Genomic DNA, 17,633 nt, shown 5'->3' on the forward strand with positions numbered 1-17,633 from the left:
TTGAGATGGACACCTTAAGCATTGTCATGCTAATGAATAATAATAAGGCAAACCTTTTAATGGAACCTTTACTATCTGATTGCAAGAAACTGTTAGTTGCCATTCCCAACAAGAGGGTTGTGCACACATTCCACGAGGCTAATCAATGTGCGAACTTACTAGCAAGATTTGGGAGGAGCTCCATTTCTAATTTTGTTGTTTTTTTGTGTCCATTGCTTGTGGTGGCTAGCCTCCTTCTGGCTGACAAGGAGGCTTCTTTTTGTAATAGACTTGTTCCTGCTTAGTTTTAATGTTATGATCTTGATTTACCCAAAAAAAAAAAAGAACTTCTTATCCTCTTTTTTTTTTAAATGAAGAAATCATTCATACATATTTTTTTAATAAAAATATAATGTATTATTTTTTGTTTTACCTAAATTGGATATAATGGTAACTTTATACCAACTTTATTTTCTATCCTCTCACTTTTCTTTTCAACCAAACAAAAGAGTTTTCTATCCCTCCACTTTTCTATCCTCCCAACCAAACACATGAGAAAAAACTAAATCTTTTCTATCCTTTCACTTTTCTATTCTCTCACTTTTCCACTCCCCCAACCAAATAGACTCGTAGAGTAGTTTCATCTGCAGATACGAATGTGTGGTTGGAAGATCTACCACAGGATTTGGATGATGTTTTTCAGTTTGATTTATCGTAATAAAGTTTCCTTACCTTCTTCTCAAAAAAAAAAAAAAAAAAAAAAAAAAAAAACTTGGGTTGTACCTTCCATTGAGTTCTCAATACCTACAATTTCCACACCTTGATCATCATATGGGATGAGATCGAATTGAAAATTTGAAAAGTCTCATCTTTGATATGTGAAACATCAAAACTCACCATTATTGTCTTTTGAGAATTACAACCAAAATAAATAAAACTAGCCCATAAAATTGTTTATATCTTGCAAGTATAATATTGTCTGTCATTTTTTGGAAATTCTTCATTCTAAAATTTAAAGACTCAAAATTTTCAAACATAATTTTATTTAGGTAACTTGAAGTTTAATAGAGACAAATAAAGTTTATTTAAGATACAAGATAAATTCAAAATCTAGGAACATGTGGAATTTTAACTCATTCGAGTTTAAATTCAAGGTTTGGCGACCACAAGAGTACAATTATCACAACAAAATGATCAAGCCCTTCCATATGCCTCCCTTTACTTGTTTGCACTTTGCAAGGAAAGGTTAAAAGGAATTATAGATGCTCTACTTTTGTGTTTTTGTTGTTTGCAATAGTTAGGCTTAGCTGATTGGTGATTTTCCCTATGATGCAAACAATAAGAGACCAACATGACTTTTGAGGTGACTGGAAACCTGATTATACATGCTTTTACCAGTGTCATATTCCCTAGCTTTAACAAAGTAATAATAGATTTCAAGGTTGGTGACTCAGACAGAAAACATGAAGCTACAAAGAAATTGCCAAGTATTAAATATGCAAGACATTTGGTCCCTTGTTAGGTAGAAAAATCACCTTCTATCGATTGCTGACACAAATTCTTTACAAATGAAGAAGAATGATCACTACAGAAGTTTCCAACTTTTCATTCCTAAATAGTGGACAATGTTTTCAATTTATGCATAAATAATGCCATAACGTGTAAGGCAAGGCACTTTTGCACAAGTTCTATCTATATACAAGAACAATGACTTTTTCATTCTTTTAATAATCAATGACATTCAATTCTTTGCACAAGACGAACATAATGAAGCATGAAGTAACTTGTGTCAACAAGAAATAGAGGAATTCAAAGCCATTTCTGTGTGCTACCAATTATCCTTGATGATCTTAAACTTTTCAAGTATGATTTTCCCTTCTTTGTACTTTTGGGATTCCTCATAAGCTCGTTCATATTTCCAACCCAACAATTCCCCGCAATCCGAGCAAAATACATCAGCAACCGTGTGAAGACCTGTAATAAGGTTCCGATCCTCTTTAGGCCCTTCCACAATGTTCATCGCATGGGAGAACAGAAAGGCTCTGTTGTTGCCCGACTAGAAAAAATAAAATTTTGACACAAATGTTGAGAAAAATTAAATCTTGAAGAAACATTGAGCAGCATGTTTCATTTAGGAACACCAAAAGTGGTTTTAAGAATTCACAGGACCATGTATGCAGTGTAGAAAACAAACACTGAAACATATGAAAAGTAGTATAAACCATATTAACCTTTATCCATCTAACATTCAAGTTTCACTTCAACTTGACACAAACTGTGAGTTACATATAAGTATGGCTTTGTATAAACAAAGAAAATTTTTGAATTTGTACCTATGGCTACCACAAAACACCCTTTGATTTGAATCTCATAGACTCATACACTAAACTAATCATACAAATATTTATTGAGTTAAGCACAGATATTAAAAAGTTGCAGTGTCAACTGTCAAAACTTGGAGATGATGATAAGGAGTGAGTTCACCTGAAAATCTTTAGAAACGATATCATCGTGTCGGGACAGACTGTTCCGGCACCTAAAGCAGCTGTACAACCTTGGCCTACCCAAGTCCTCCATTGTTGAATTTTCTCAATACCAATCAATGTACTGCCCCCACAAAAACTGGAAAAAAAAAGGACAAATGGGAAGTAATTAGCAAAATGTTAACCAACAAGCCAAACATCTCCTTTCAAAAGACTGAAAACAAATTACTTGGCCAATCGTCTCTATAAGCCAGGTTTTGGATTTGAAAAGATTAGTTCAAATAAAAACATTGTGGCTTCAATGATTGAGATATAGTTTAATGAAAAGGATAAACCCAGGATAGGTGATTGAGTGAAGATTCTAAACAAGGTACAGAACATTGAATAAACAAATGGGGTTGATAAAGACAGGTTTAGAATATGAGTAATGAGTCCTATTAGCATTAAAACCACAATGATCCACGCCCAATATAACCCAAAAAAGTAGTAACATAACAAAAAAAAAAAAAAAAAAACACTTAATAATATAATTCTTTAAGAAGTAAATACATAATTGCCGTCTTCATTTATTTATTTATTTTTAAGTGAGAAGTAAACATTTAATTAAATCAAGTTGATCCTTGTTGCTTAATTAGGGAGTCGTAAGTAAGGACTAGTTTAGCACCTACCCAGCAGAAAACAACAACCAGAGGCAGAGAGAGAGAGAGAGAGAGAGAGAGAAGTGCCTACAATGAAGATGCAGTTTATAATAAAGCTATCGTTATTTTATTTTTATTTTTATTTTTCTAAACAATAAAGCTATCGTTTTTAGTTTCTAAATATCCTAACAAATTTAAAGTGATATCTTTTAGTACCTAACAAATTTAAAATGACCATTTTTTGTTCCTATAAACTAGTGACTATTAGTTTTTTTTTTTTTTTTTGTTTTATCAGATCATATAAATGATTAAAAACAATTACTTTACGTAAATCCTTTGCATTAAAAAAGGGACTAAAATCATTCATGCTCTAAACTCTATTCACATTAGAAAATGCATTAAAAAAAAAAAGAATTTTGCATCATCAAAAAACTACTTTATTTACATTTTATCTATACTACTATTTAAGGGATTTCCCCTGCTTGGATTCCTCATTTTTATAGTTCTAAAATACCTCTATACCATTCACTTACAAGTTTTCACCTAATAAGGACAAATATGTAAAATAAAACTTTTTTACTTTAATAACCCACAAACCTAGGTACGCTTTGTCAATATACAACCCAATAACATCTATTCTCATTCTTCTTCAAATTACACAAATTCAGTCTCAACGGTACCTCCACTTCTTTCTTCTTCTTTTATTGTCAAATTTGGGTTCTAAACAATTTAGCATAATTTACACAATTCAAATGGCTTTTCAAGATCTATCATCTGCATATCTAATTTAAATTGCAAGTTGTTCTTTCTTTTCTTTTATTTTCTTTTCTTCATCATTGACTATTGTTTGCGTTATTAACTTCCATGGCTACCAATGATTTAGAATTTGAGGTGTACTTACCTATGGGTGAATGAGATTTTTATAGGGATTCAATGATATTTGACTAGTGCTTATTACCTGTCAATATCACGTGCCTCAAAAAAAAAATTTCCTTATATTTTCCTTCTTCCTTTTTGTTCCTTTCACCGACGCGTATCTGTTTTTCTTTTTCTTTTCTTTTTTTCCTTATCTTTTCCTTTTTTTGTGTGTGGATATTTTCAAACTTTTTTGTTTTAAGTTTTAACTCACACAAACTCTTTTTTTTTTTTTTTTTTGAAGTTGTCTATACGTATAATAATTAATAAAGCCCAAAAGGAACCACTTTGGCATAAAACTCTATTTGAGGGTTTGTTGTATACCTTTGTCATTTGCATCTATGTTTATCAGTTTTTTTTTTTGGCTTATCTTTTCCTTTTGTTTGTGGATATTTTCAAACTTTTAACTCAAACAAAAACTCTTTTTAAAGATTTGAATCTGAGAAGTTTATCAATAACGAATTGATGTTTATCACTTTGTTTTAAATTCAATTATTTTTGCTTTGAGATTAAAAAAAAAAAAATCGTGATTTTGAGAGGAGAATTTTTTTTCTTTCTTTTTTTTAAAGTAACCCAACATACTTCCCAAAAAGAAAAAAAAAAGAAAAAAAAAAGAGTAACCGAACAATTAAGAGTATTTGAGTTTAAAAAACAAAAAAAGAAAAAAAAGAAAGGAATGACCAAGAAGTAACTGAATTCAAATAGAAAATATACTTATCTACGTGTATCAGATATTTTTTTATTTTATTTATTTATTTTTTTTGCTTATCTTTTCCTTTTGTGTGTGGATATTTTCAAACTTTTCACTCAAACACAAACTCTTTTTAAAGGATTTGAATCTGAGAAGTTTAACAATAACAAATTGATGTTTATCACTTTGTTTAAATTCAATTATTTTTGTTTGAGATTAAATTTTTTACCACTAAAACTCCCCTCAAAAAAAAAAAAAAAAATATACATTTTCTTTAAAGTAACCCAACATACTTCCCTAAATGGTTCAAAAAAAAAAAATACTTCCCCAAAAAAAAGATTAAAAAAAACAAAAAAGAGTATTTGAGTTTAAAAAAAACAAAATAAAACAAAAAAGAAAAGAAAGGAAGGACCAAGAAGTAACCAAGTTCAAATAGAAAATATACTTTTCAAATAGGGAAGAAGAGATTTAGAAAAGAAAATATGTGAGAATTGAAATTTTAAAGAAACAGCAATTAAAAAAAAAAAGCAATTGTTTTAAAATAAAGGGAGAGATAAAAGAGGTTAAAATTTAGGATTTGATGAAAAAAAGAATAGTTTAGTTTTATGTGGGAGTTAAAGATATATTTTTACTGAATTATTCTCAAATTTTGTTTGTGTTTGAATTCCTATATAAAAATAAAAAGGGAAAACTTTTGAAAATACGTTAGTGAGAGTTTGTGTTTGAATTGCTATTAAAAAAAGTACAAAGTTTAAGTATAAAATTGGTTGTAACCTAAGGCTATAACTATACTCAATAAAATAAACACTAGCCTCTTTGAGGCTCTTTTATTTTTTTGGAAAGTTAATAATTTGTATCATTATAATTTGGAATTACCACATTTTCCAATCACAAAAAAATCTGGGGCTGTAATGAGTATTATAAGTTTGCAGCTGAAATAATTTTTCATCACACCACTAAGTTTTTTTTGTGATTAGAAAATATAGTAATTCAAAATTATAATGAATGCAAATTATTAACTTTTTTCCACAAAAATAGAAGAGTTTCTGAGCAAGCGTGTGAGTATGTGCTCAGATGCTAGTACTCTATTCTTTTTTTGTAAGAGTAAAATAATTGGGGGTAGAAGATAATAATATTGTTTAAGATATAGATGATTAGATGTTACTACAATATAAATTATTGTAGCAAAATGCAAAAACCTCAATAATGTTAAAGCTAAAAACACTATTTTGAGAGCAGTGGATGAGAATGCTCTAAATACTAAACATGTATTTCCTTGTATTTAAGCCCAAAAAAAAAAAAAAAATCATTTGAAAATTACAGGGGCACAACTGAAAAGAGCCTTATAGTTGGAAGCTTTGAAATTGGAGTATTGGATGGTTTAAGACTCATAGTCTTAGTGATTGGTTAGTGAAATTAAGAACAAATGAGTTCCAAATAGGGTTTTAGACAAAACCCATAAACCCTAGCTACAATATTAACATGAATTCATCTGGGCATTTAGGTTATGTGTCAAATTAATTTGAATTCGAGAAAGTCTATAGACACAAAATTTGACTCCCCAAAAAAATCACAATTGTTATTTTGGTAGATTGTTAACAGTAGGTAAAAAAGTGATATCAGAAGAAGTGGTCTCAGATGAAAATCAGTAAAAGTGTACTAACTCAACTATAGTGTTTCCTAAAAAAAAAAAAAACCTATAGTGAAAATGCAGTGAATATTTTTTAGCCTATAGCATTGCTCTTCGAATCCAAGGCAAATATAAATCTTAATACTCCCACATATGTACGTCATTGTCCTACATTTCATCTTCATTGTACATAATGGGTCATAGTGAGAATATACGATCGGGATTTTGTGTAAATTGGGTCTTTTAGACCCTCCAATAATGATGCGACACATCATATTTTCGCACATAAAAGTTAGACGTTGTTTGGATGTCAACTTGTAATTGGATTTAAGCACTTACACATAGGACCACCACATATACTTGCTAAAAAAAAGTGCACTGATTACAAGGTAACACGTAAGTATATTTGAGATTTGGGTATTTATATATGGGTGTGTCTTTAGGGCTATAAATGAACTAAGCCGATCATAAACAACTCGAGCTCGACTTGATAAAAAATTCGTTCATGTTCATTCGTTTATAAATAAGTAAGCTTTAGCCTTAGTTTTAGGCTCATTTAATAAACATGCCAAGCCCATGCAAAAAAATTTGTTTACGAATAAACTCGTGAGCTATAAGGCTTGATACAAAACAATTTAAGTATAGACTTATTTATAAGTTTATATGTGTTAATTAAATTTATTCATTACACATATCTTAATAATGACATGGCCAACATGGGACCACTACCCCTTTCCTTAATTTTTTCATTTTCTCTAAACTGACCAATAACCACTTTAGACTTTAGTTACATTTAAAAATAAATAAATAAATAAATAAATTAAGTGGAACATATATGATCCTTTCCCATCGACCATCTAATGTAAAGTTATGAAACATGTTAGCATTTTCCTATTCATAATAGTTACAAACAAGTATTTTTCTAGTTCTTCACTATCTAACGTAAATGAAAATTTTGTATTTTGAACAATTGCTAAATCTGCAGACAAAGAAGGATGAATGGGTGAATTTAATTATATGAATTTTTAATTTGAATGATGGCTAATCATAAGTAGGACTAAATGCATAATAAAATGAGTATACTATTTTTTTTTCTTACTTTATTTAGAGATTTAAGTATTTGATAATGCAATTTTCTTAGATTCCAAATTCAAAAGTTTGACCTGAGCTCAAGTTTGAGCTTGGCTTGATTAATTAATCAAACCAAACCAAGCCAAGCCAAGCTCAAGGTTTTTAGCTTTCTTACGAACTCAAGTTCAAACATTATTTTTAGCTTTATGCTATTTTAGATGAGTTAGTGCGAATGCTTAAGTTAGGGACACTTAGGGCTATAAACGAGCTAAGTTTTGTCAAGTAGTGCATGTTCAAGTTTGGCTCATCAGAAAAAATCAGAATTATGCAAAATGGGATTTTGGTATAGTGCTTATGCAAATATAGAAGTTACTATAGTTTATGCAAAACAATTGCTTATTATTTATTTGTGTTTCTCGGTAGTGAAGAAAGAGAGTGAATGATGATTATTGTGTATGAAGAAAACGAAACGATTAAAAAAAAAGAAGAAGACATTTTAATGAAATAGAGTATCGAATAGATAATCATATGTGGATGTTTTAAAAAATGGTCAGCTAAAAAAAAAAGGCTCTTATTATGAAATAGACAACAATTTTTACATATACCTATGTTAATGCTCTTACTTGATTATTTTCTCAAAAAAGGGGGAAAAAAATACTCCACTTCATTACACTATCATCAAATTATGGACACGTTTGGTAGACTATAACGATAATTACACAGGAATAAAAATAGATATTACAAGAAATACAAGATGTTATAATGTAATATATATTACTATTCATCTGTTTGGTGACAACACAATATTAAAACCCTAAAGACAATGAAATGAAATCATTTTAATCAAACTTAAGATATATTTTAAGAAATATCTTATTTATATAATTATATTTCTTAAAAAATAATATTTTTTAAATTTGAAAAAAAAATAATTATTTTTTATTTTCATAATTATTATGTGTTTATGAAAAATTTGTTTATTTAAAAATATATTAATTTTAAAAATTAATATCTTATTCATAAATGATAGAGCTCACCAAACTCCTCAGTTCTCTTTAAACCCTTCCCTCCTCTTTTTGATCTTGTAATCACAGATCATTCTTCGCTGCCCTTTGTCTACTTTTTTCCTCAACAGCCAAGAGAAAATTAGAAGCGAGTTCCTCCAGTCCTTCAATCGATGTCCCTAAAAAAGAGCCAAATTCCTGGTATTTGCTCTGAAACCAAAATGGGCTGGCCTATTGGGCTGCCAAACTTCAAAGGTTGGCCCATTCCCACATGACCTGCCTCTGCCTTTGCTTCTTTATGTTTATTACGCTCCCAAAATACCTGCCTCCTTCCTTCCCTCAACACCACCCACGGCTACCAGTCTGAGTTTCAAAAACCACTGCCTGTGGCTGTGTGCAAGGTTTGTCTCTCTAAAGCTCCGCTTTATACACCATAACTCGATTCTTCTCCATCTCTCTGATAAAGGGCTGCCAGTGCTTCAAAAATGATTCTCCGCTTTATCGTTTTCTCATTGCAATTTTGTTGATTTTGCTTCTCTAATATCATAGGAATTTAGTTAGATTCTTGTAGAACTCTGTCTGGGCTTCATTTTTAATGCTTTTGAATGTCAAATTTATAATGGGTTATTCTTGAAATATATTTTCTTGATTTGTTAGTAATGTTATGTAGTGCGCGAAATGTGTTTAACATGTTACAGAAAGCAAATTGCAGAGAGAGGGTTTGTGTTAGAAGCTGATAGCTAATGGAGTTTTGTCCTACTTGTGGGACTATGCTGCAATATGAGTTGCCCCATATGGGGCGCCCTTCCAGATTCTTCTGCCCGACATGTCCCTATGTATGCTACATAGAGAACAAGGTATGTAGTTTATTGATCTTATTGTAGTTAAACTGATTAATGTATGAAGATCTCTGGTTGTACTTTTGTGAAGTTATGTTAATATTTCTTCTCTTTATAACTTGTGTGCATGTATGTGTGTGTGTGATTTCATAAATGCAGGTTAAAATAAAGAAAAAGATGCATTTGGATAAGAAGGATTTAGAACCTGTCATCACTGACGATGACATGAAGAATGCATCTCAAACTGATGGTGCGTCTCTTGTTCAACTTTTGTGCTTGGTGGATTCATTTTTCTTTTTCTTTCACTCTTTTTTAGTTTTAAGTAACGAACTATTAATCAGTGTATGAACTCAATTCTAGAAGAATAGTAAAAAAAAAAAAAAAAAGGTCAGCGGGTTTCTTTCATTGAGCTGTAAGTAAAGTAATATTCCATTCTAGTGGAAATAGAAAGGGATGTCAGGGGAAGAGTAAAGGTCTGTAAATGGAGTAACAAGTAATTCTATTGATATAATAATTTGTTAAAAATAGTGTTTTAGCTCAAAGATTATTCAGTGTATGCATAATGGCTAGTTCTTTAGTGCTGCCGTGTCATGCCTGGAAACGATACCCTGTAAATTGATGTAATTTTGTATCTTATCTTATCTGCTCAAACATTTACCTAACTCAAAAGGGAAAAAAAATAGAGTTATTTTTTATAACGTAGTGTAATGCCAAGTTTATATAATTAAACTCTGATGATCTTGCAAGGGTACACACATTTTAGTTTATCAGCTGGTTTTGTTTGCTACTAGAATTATATATATTGTGCACCTATCTGCTTATGTTTCTTGCTGCTGCTGCTGCTGTTGAAAATGGTTATACAATGTGCGGGTTGAAGTTCATCAATCTCTCAGCTGGTTTTTATGGAAATGATGCTCAATCTGTATCAGTTGTAAAGTACCGAACCATTGCTTGTATATCCTGGGTGTTATACGCTAAATTGTTAAATTTACTTCTATGTGTGAGCTGTAGTTCATCAATCTCTCAGATGGTTTATATGGAAATGAAGCTTGATTTGTATGAGTTATAGTTTACTGAATTGTTGCATATAATTATAGGTGTCATAGGAAGGGTTAAACTTCATGGTAATGCTTCTTATTTTTCACTTTGTTTCTCCCTTATGATGGATTGGTAAAGTGCAACAAAGACCTATTTATGTACTGAGTGAGAAAGATTAATTTAATAAGTGGATGGAGTGGAAAGAGGTTGAAGGAGGCCTAAAATAGTATAGGGTAGAAGTAGTGAAAAGGGGTATGTTAGGCTGGGAGACAACAAAGAGTATGAATTTCAGTAGGATAGATTGGCGGTGAAGAATACATGTGGTCAATTCCTATTAATTGAGGAGAATCCGTAGTCAGTTGCCAACCCCATTATAATTGGGATTATGGCATGGTTGAGTTGAGTAAAGTTGAGTTTCTGTTGATTATCCTGCCTTTCTATTTGTTCTAAATCCCCATATTTTCAGAGCACTGGTGGTGGGGGTGTTATTGAGACCTTGGATGCTGAGTTAACTAGACCACATTGTTCTGTTGGATATACTTGGGAAGACATTTGGTACTTGTATAGAACTGACCAATGATCACCTTGTCTGCTTGTAGAATCGCATAGGATAGACCAATATGAATGCAGTTTCTTTTTCAGTTTTTAGATACCTTGATGAAGCATGAACACTTCTATGCTAATGTTATGTTTTTATAGGATTGTTATGGGTCACTTGCCAGCTGCCTGAGGTTTCAATTCATTTGATGATCTATTAGTTGATTTTGAAATCTTGACAAAGTAATAAGTTGGATATATAGCTTTAGAACACTGATAAAGTTAAAAGGTGGTGAACAACTGAACATTGGTAACCATACCAGGTGAAGATGGGCCAAAGGTTTTGTTGAGTAGTAGTCTTAGGTTTAGTTAATTTTTAGATGATTAAGCTAAGCCCTCTCATGGGTATGGTGAATTAGTGATCTTGGATTATTTGAGACATCTGAGTTATTGGTTTTGTTGACTTTGTATGTAATTTATCTCTCAACCAGATGGAATACAACTGAATCATTGGTGTTCAACTACATAACCAATATCTGAATATTTAGTGCTCAAAGCTTGGAGTTTCAAGCATGAATCACTATCTTTAAGCTACAATTGTGTTACAGTTGTTCTTGTCGATGCTGCATTCTTGCAAGATTATCTATTACATATACAATATTTTCAAGAGATGGCAATTGCGGCTTCTTCTTTTTTTTTTTTTTTTCCCCTGCACCTCTCCTTTCTTTCTTACCTGCTCCTTTCTATTATGACAGCAACATGCCCAAAATGTGGTCATGGAAGGGCTGCGTACGTACAATTTCAGACTAGATCAGCTGATGAGCCGGCAACAATATTCTATACGTGCATGAATGATACTTGTAGAAGTACTTGGCGAGAGGACTAATCAAGATATCTTAATAGAGACATCTTACAATTATATACCTACACTTCTATTTAGCAATAAAGTTTCGCCCAAATCTGACTTGGTCTGAATTGATTGACTATGGGTTATGGCAAATTTTTATTATTAACAATATTTTCATAACAAATCTTAAATGACGAGTTGTTACTGACTGTTACTAATGGGCAAAAAAAGTAATTTCGATAGCGAGTTCAAATTAGAACTAATAATTACTTATCACTTATGATTTGTTGTGAATATGTTGTGAAAATGTTGTGAACGCAAAACTTCCCTTTAAACATTGACTTGCATCATTTTGGTAATGTGGTGGTTCGTTCCCAATAACCTTGGGCTATTAGGCCTAGACCCCCAATTTACTTGTACTTTGGATTTGGCGTATCCTACAATGGGAGGTCCAAAGAAGTGATTGGTAGTGTCATTGATGATGTTATGGTTTTTCCTCAGCACTAAACTACCTTAATTTTAGCTTGGCCGTGAAGGCTACCAAGCAGTTGAGCCCCCTCTCTGAAATCTGAACAAGACTTCCTTCTCCCTAGAATGTGTTTTTCTCACTTCTCTTGTGTCTCTCTCCCCAATTTTGTTCCAATCCCCTCTTCTTACCCCTCCCCTTTTATTTATACTCTTTTTTGAATTGGGTAGTGATGATGGGGGAATATTCGGCATGTCAGTGGATCTCTTCATATTATGTCACCTATCAAAGGGGATTCATCTCATGCTGTTGAAATGATTCTCTCGTAATTTGTGCCTGACAGGTTTTATTGCCTGATGGGCAGATTCCCTCAAGGCATTATCTCTTGTTTTCTATATATCTCGGATACTTCCCTACATGCTTAGCTAACTCCCAACTGCTCGATTATATGGGCCTGAATTGGGTTGAAGTTGTCCTAATGAACACAAGGCCCAACAAAATTCAAGGGCCGGCCTGCTATTCTCGGTCCATATAGGTATTTATTTAAAAAGAAGTGCTACATCTACAATATTTTCATAACAAATTATAGGTAGTAAGTTGTTGTTGGTTTTAATTTTAACCCACTACTGAAATTATTTTTTTGTCTATTAATAACAATCAATAACAACCTGTTATTTAAAATTTATTATAAAAATTTATTTTAGAAGTGTTGTGAAAATATTGTGAACATATCATTTCTCTTATTTAAATTATTGACGAGATAGTCAAATCCAATCTACTAGATTCAAAATAGATGGATTGAATTTTTGGGACTTCACAATTAAATTCCCTCAACTCCAACTCTAAAAGATTAAATTTCGTCACGGTAGTTTAAATTACAATCTACAACTTTTTAAAACTCTACTACTTTGTTTTAGATACAGCTTTTCAGACAAAAAGAATTGTAATATTTAAATTAAACATATAAATGAATTAGGAAGAAGGTAAACCAGCTTGAGCTTCAGTATGCTGATTGTTGTGGCCTTTGTAGAATTTTGTTTTGCCCGTAAAAAAACTGCTGCCTAAGATCCTGACCTTGGATTTTAGGAGCTTGCCAATCTTCCAAGTGGTACACTAAAAATTATGGAGAGATCCTATAACCAATAGCAATGAGCATGAATTGTGCAATACTAATGATCAAGGATAAAGTAAAAAAAAAAAAAAAAAAAAAAAAAAAAATCAGAACATTCAAGAATATATACTTTATACATTGAACAAAGTTATAAGGAAATTGACCCCCAAATCACAAAAATTAAATCCAAAGAAAGGATTACGACTTCCGCAAAAAAATAGTCGCATCCGATACTAGTTTCGGATTACATAATCACAACCCTTAAATAGATACTTCAAAGGACCTTATGGACAATAATGAAACAACTTGAACAAGAGTAACGAAGAGAGGTAAAAAAAAAAAAAAGGTTCAGCAACATGCCTAATCATTGGCCAGCCAGCTTCTTCTTTGCTATCCATCGCCTTTTGGTAGCCTCCAATGCTTCCTCCCTCATCCTAGAAAGTTCCTGAAACCAATGCTGATACTGTGAGTCAATTGCTTCAAGTTCCAACTTAAGCTCGATATCAATATCTTTGTCTGCTAAGGACGAACAGCTGCTTGTTAAGCTCATAACATTTGATACTCCACTTTGAACTGGCATTGACAATTCTGAGTTCTTTGCAAATTCATTCATGATGTCTTCTGAATCGTTGCTATCAATTTGTTGCAATCTGAAGACATCATAACATGCATCCCTAAGGAAAGACCCACTTAAGCCTTTGCAGCTTCCTTTAATGTTGCAATCAACAAATTCAGCTGCTTTATCAGTTTTGGTAGAAGCATCTTCTACCAGTATCTCTGAAGCAATTGATGCTTGTGAATGTTGATCTTCAAAATTTGCTAAATTTGGAGAAGAATTACATTCACCATGGCAAACAGAACTGTCAGGGTTATTGCATCCACTACCTTCTTCAGTCTGTACTTCAGCCTGTACACCACCTTCTTGAGGGCTTGTATTTAAACTAGAGAAAACATCCTGCACAACCTCCAACCCAGATGGAATTAGCATTGAATCCCATGGACATGCCACTAATGTTTTTCTTCTCCAAAGACTGGGGAAACATCAGAGGGAGTTACTACTCCACTTGAGGAGTAATCAGATGAGGCTTCCATCCAGGTAGAAGTTTCATTATCAAGTAATCAATCAACTCTGCTATGAATTCTACATCATGATCTGCTAAATCCAGTTGTTCAACCATCTCGCTGGCCACCGAAAGTGCAGTATCAGTATCAAGGTAAAGAGAAAGTGTATATTCCTCACTCGGCCTGCAGGTAATAAAATTAAATCCATGATGTTACGCTACAAAACAGTAATATTGATCAATAATTGAAGTCTATGTTCACTTCTAACAAGACCACCACCACCCCCCCCCCCCCCCCCCCCCAAAAAAAAAAAAAAGAACCATATGCTCAACTTACCATAAAAGTCAGCAATTCGCAAGGTTAACGATACTGAGTTATCATCATTTTTCTTCCCTTTTAATCTAAATTCATTGTTCATATTCGTCCTCTGAAATTCCAAAATTGGACAGTGATTACTCCCATTGATGCTTTCTGTACATGCACTTAAAGATTGCTGCTTATAGTCAGTATCTATGTCCATGGAAAGAGGGCCAGACTTAAGCAAACCATTTGCTCTGGGACTTGGGTCAGGTAACTGTAAGGGATCACGTATTGGCTCCTTTGGATTCTCAACTTGAAGGAATTGGTCTTGGAGGAGCTCCTTTGCAGATGATCTCTCTGATGCGGGAACCAGACACTTCTCAATGAACTCCCTAATTTGGTAATCACTCACCTTACTAAGTGAAGCAGGTTTAATGCCCTAAGACAGAATGCATCAGAATATAAATTAGTTGTTTACATAAAGTTTTACACTGAAACATCCAATAGAGAATATGATGATAGACTGATAGTGGCATAACTTACAGAAGTAACCTTCTTATAGATTTGAGCAGGATTTTTGCATTCACTGTATGGGTAATCAAAAGTAACCATCTCCAACATGCACATCCCAAAAGAATATATGTCAACAAGTTCATTGTATTCCTCTTCATAAAGCTCAGGAGCCATAAATTCAGGAGTCCCTAATGTAATGTTAAAAAAAGAAGGAAAATTTCACTACTTTTCATAAAGTCTGTCTAATAGAGGGGAGAGCATCAGGGGGAAAAAATATCTTACCAATCACACTTCGAGCAGTAGGCTGCTGCATAACAATTGCCAATCCAAGGTCTCCAATCTTAACCTCTCCATGATTTCCATTCACAAAAATATTGTCACATTTTATGTCCCTGTGAATTATAGGTGGATTGTGACTGTGAAGATAGACTAAACCTCGGAGAATCTGCCTTGCCCAATTCTTTATTGCCTTCATATCAACATTTTTATGCTTCTTCCGATATCTGAGCACCAAAAGGTATCAATCACACATAATACTGTCAATCAATTTAAAGACAGGACAGGAAACAAACAAAGAGAACATACTGCCTCAGATTCCCAGATGTGAAGAGCTCGGTTATCATGTTGACAGTTTTCTTCTTATCATCCACCCAGGAATTACAGAACTTGATGATGTTATCATGTTTCAACGATTTCAGCAGATGAACTTCAGAATACAATTTCTCTAAATCTTCTGGTGACTGCAAGACATCATCTATCCTAACTTGGTTCCAAGCAACTTCTATTCCATCAACTTCATCAAACGCCTTAAAACTGCAAAAAGAAATCAGGAATCCCCAAGTACAACCATTCTCCAAGTTAATAAAAAGTTTATCCCTTAAAAGATAATAACTCCTTAGAAAATAGATCAAAAGAAAATAAAAAAATCAAGAAAGATAAAAAGTGGTTTTGGAATCATACACAGTCTTGAAAGCACCCTTGCCCAAGATTTCATTGTACTGTTACAAAAGAGAAGTGTACATGAATAAGAGAAAAACATTTGACCTCATCTCCAACAAAGAATAAAATGGCCAATCTGAATCCAAATATCTCTTTTTGTCCTCAAAATGGCAATGATGACAACAAGAGCTTCAAGGAGATAAACAACAATAGCTTCCTAACTATAGGCTTGAGCCATTAGCTCAAACTGTTGATGGTTACATCAAATTAAGAAATCAAAACTCAATTACAACATCATGCACAAAGTAAAAACATGGAAATCATCAAACGCATAATTCATAACAAAGAATAACATGCCCCTCAAAACCTGATTTTCAGTCATTGAATACAATGCATTATGTAAAGTTACTGGCATCATGGCCTTGAGTGATTAGCTCAAATTATCCGCCAAACATCAAAATTTACAAGGTCACAGTGTCACAAGAAGGAAAAGGCCAAGCACTTGACACATAAATCTAATTTCTGATAAACAATAACATGACTATCAAAACCCAATACCTTAAAACACAAGGTCCTCACCTACATAGAAATTTAACAACAAAAACTGCCATTTTATGCAATGCTACTTCATAAAAATGACCCATCATACAAAATTTTCAACAACAATGATCATAATATGTCCAAAACAATTCTAATTCACAGGAATAAGGTTAGCTATACCCGAACATATCGACCGGTTGGATCTTTCTCTGTGTATTCAGGATCGAGCTCGACCATTGTCCAAGACATTACCAATCCAGCAAAGTGGAATATATTCCTGCCAAGAACCAAACAGCTACCAGAACAAAAGGGGTTTGAAAAAATTCAATCTTTTTATCATTTTTTGGTTCGATTTCGCTTTATTTTCTTTTAATAAATAAAAAAAGTAGCAATCAAAGCAACTGGCGCAATAGAGAAAAAAGGTGCTAAGAGAAGGCCTCAGAGGCAATGCAGAAGGAATCGAATGCCGATTGCGAGCGGAATCGGCATTCGACGACAATAGATTGAGGCAATGAACTCGCTGAAACAAAAGCTGAATTTGCAACCCCAACTTCCATGCCACACTTTTTACTCATCCTTTAACTCTAACCAATCCCAAAAACACCCACTTCTCATTTACCATTTTTTTTAATATCACCAAAAGCTAAAAAACCATGACCAAAAAAAAAAAAAAGCAGGGAGAGGGTGCAATTGGACTTGAAAAAAAAATGGTGGGGCAAAAACAGAAGTGAGAAACAAAATGGGTTGGTAAAGAGACAATAGAGAGAGAGAGAGTGTTTGTTGGGAATGAGAGGAAATGAGATATAGAAGTAGCGGGAGTTGCGGAATATATGTCTGTAGGAACAACATACACTTGGATGGTTCTTAACCGATAGCTTCAGAGTTTCACATGTGAGCTGCCTAAACGACAACTTCTCTCTGCTTTACGTGCCGTTGTTGTTGTTTTTTTGTTGCTGTTGCTGCTGAGGTTTGAGATCTAAGGCTGTCACTGTTGGATCTTTCCATCTCACTGTGTCCACTCCATTTAAGA

General features: G+C 32.9%; 3 protein-coding genes across 5 annotated transcripts; 1 reads left to right on the forward strand and 2 right to left on the reverse strand.

Moving 5' to 3' along the window:
• Positions 1 to 1,494: 1,494 nt before the first annotated feature.
• Positions 1,495 to 2,893, reverse strand: LOC111983254 (protein yippee-like At4g27745). The gene is made up of 3 exons (XM_024014923.2): positions 2,692 to 2,893; positions 2,464 to 2,601; positions 1,495 to 2,035 (listed from the first exon to the last, which is right to left on the reverse strand). Exons 2-3 carry the CDS (start codon positions 2,554 to 2,556, stop codon positions 1,808 to 1,810), a joined length of 321 nt encoding a protein of 106 aa, XP_023870691.1. The 5' UTR covers positions 2,557 to 2,601; positions 2,692 to 2,893; the 3' UTR covers positions 1,495 to 1,807.
• A 5,747-nt stretch (positions 2,894 to 8,640) lies between these two features.
• Positions 8,641 to 11,837, forward strand: LOC111983255 (uncharacterized). 3 transcript variants are annotated; one of them, XM_024014925.2, is made up of 4 exons: positions 8,641 to 8,812; positions 9,124 to 9,268; positions 9,410 to 9,500; positions 11,581 to 11,837. In XM_024014925.2, the coding sequence occupies exons 2-4, from the start codon at positions 9,155 to 9,157 to the stop codon at positions 11,709 to 11,711; spliced, it is 336 nt and encodes a 111-aa protein (XP_023870693.1). In that variant the 5' UTR covers positions 8,641 to 8,812; positions 9,124 to 9,154; the 3' UTR covers positions 11,712 to 11,837. The 3 variants fall into 3 exon arrangements, with proteins under 3 accessions (XP_023870693.1, XP_065620377.1, XP_023870692.1); XM_065764305.1 differs by having other exon boundaries at positions 8,643 to 8,812; positions 9,082 to 9,268; XM_024014924.2 differs by having other exon boundaries at positions 8,652 to 8,812; positions 9,110 to 9,268.
• A 1,527-nt stretch (positions 11,838 to 13,364) lies between these two features.
• On the reverse strand, positions 13,365 to 17,430 carry LOC111983245 (probable serine/threonine-protein kinase WNK7). The gene is given in 10 exon segments (XM_024014911.2): positions 13,365 to 14,261; positions 14,264 to 14,329; positions 14,332 to 14,471; positions 14,474 to 14,494; positions 14,648 to 15,050; positions 15,155 to 15,312; positions 15,407 to 15,627; positions 15,710 to 15,937; positions 16,085 to 16,122; positions 16,784 to 17,430. Coding segments are annotated over 10 exon segments (1,992 nt in total). The 5' UTR covers positions 16,853 to 17,430; the 3' UTR covers positions 13,365 to 13,613.
• Positions 17,431 to 17,633: the final 203 nt, after the last annotated feature.

Source organism: Quercus suber, unplaced genomic scaffold (assembly GCF_002906115.3).
Source record: "Quercus suber isolate HL8 unplaced genomic scaffold, Cork oak 2.0 scaffold_550, whole genome shotgun sequence".
NCBI classification, from domain to species: Eukaryota; Viridiplantae; Streptophyta; class Magnoliopsida; order Fagales; family Fagaceae; genus Quercus; species Quercus suber.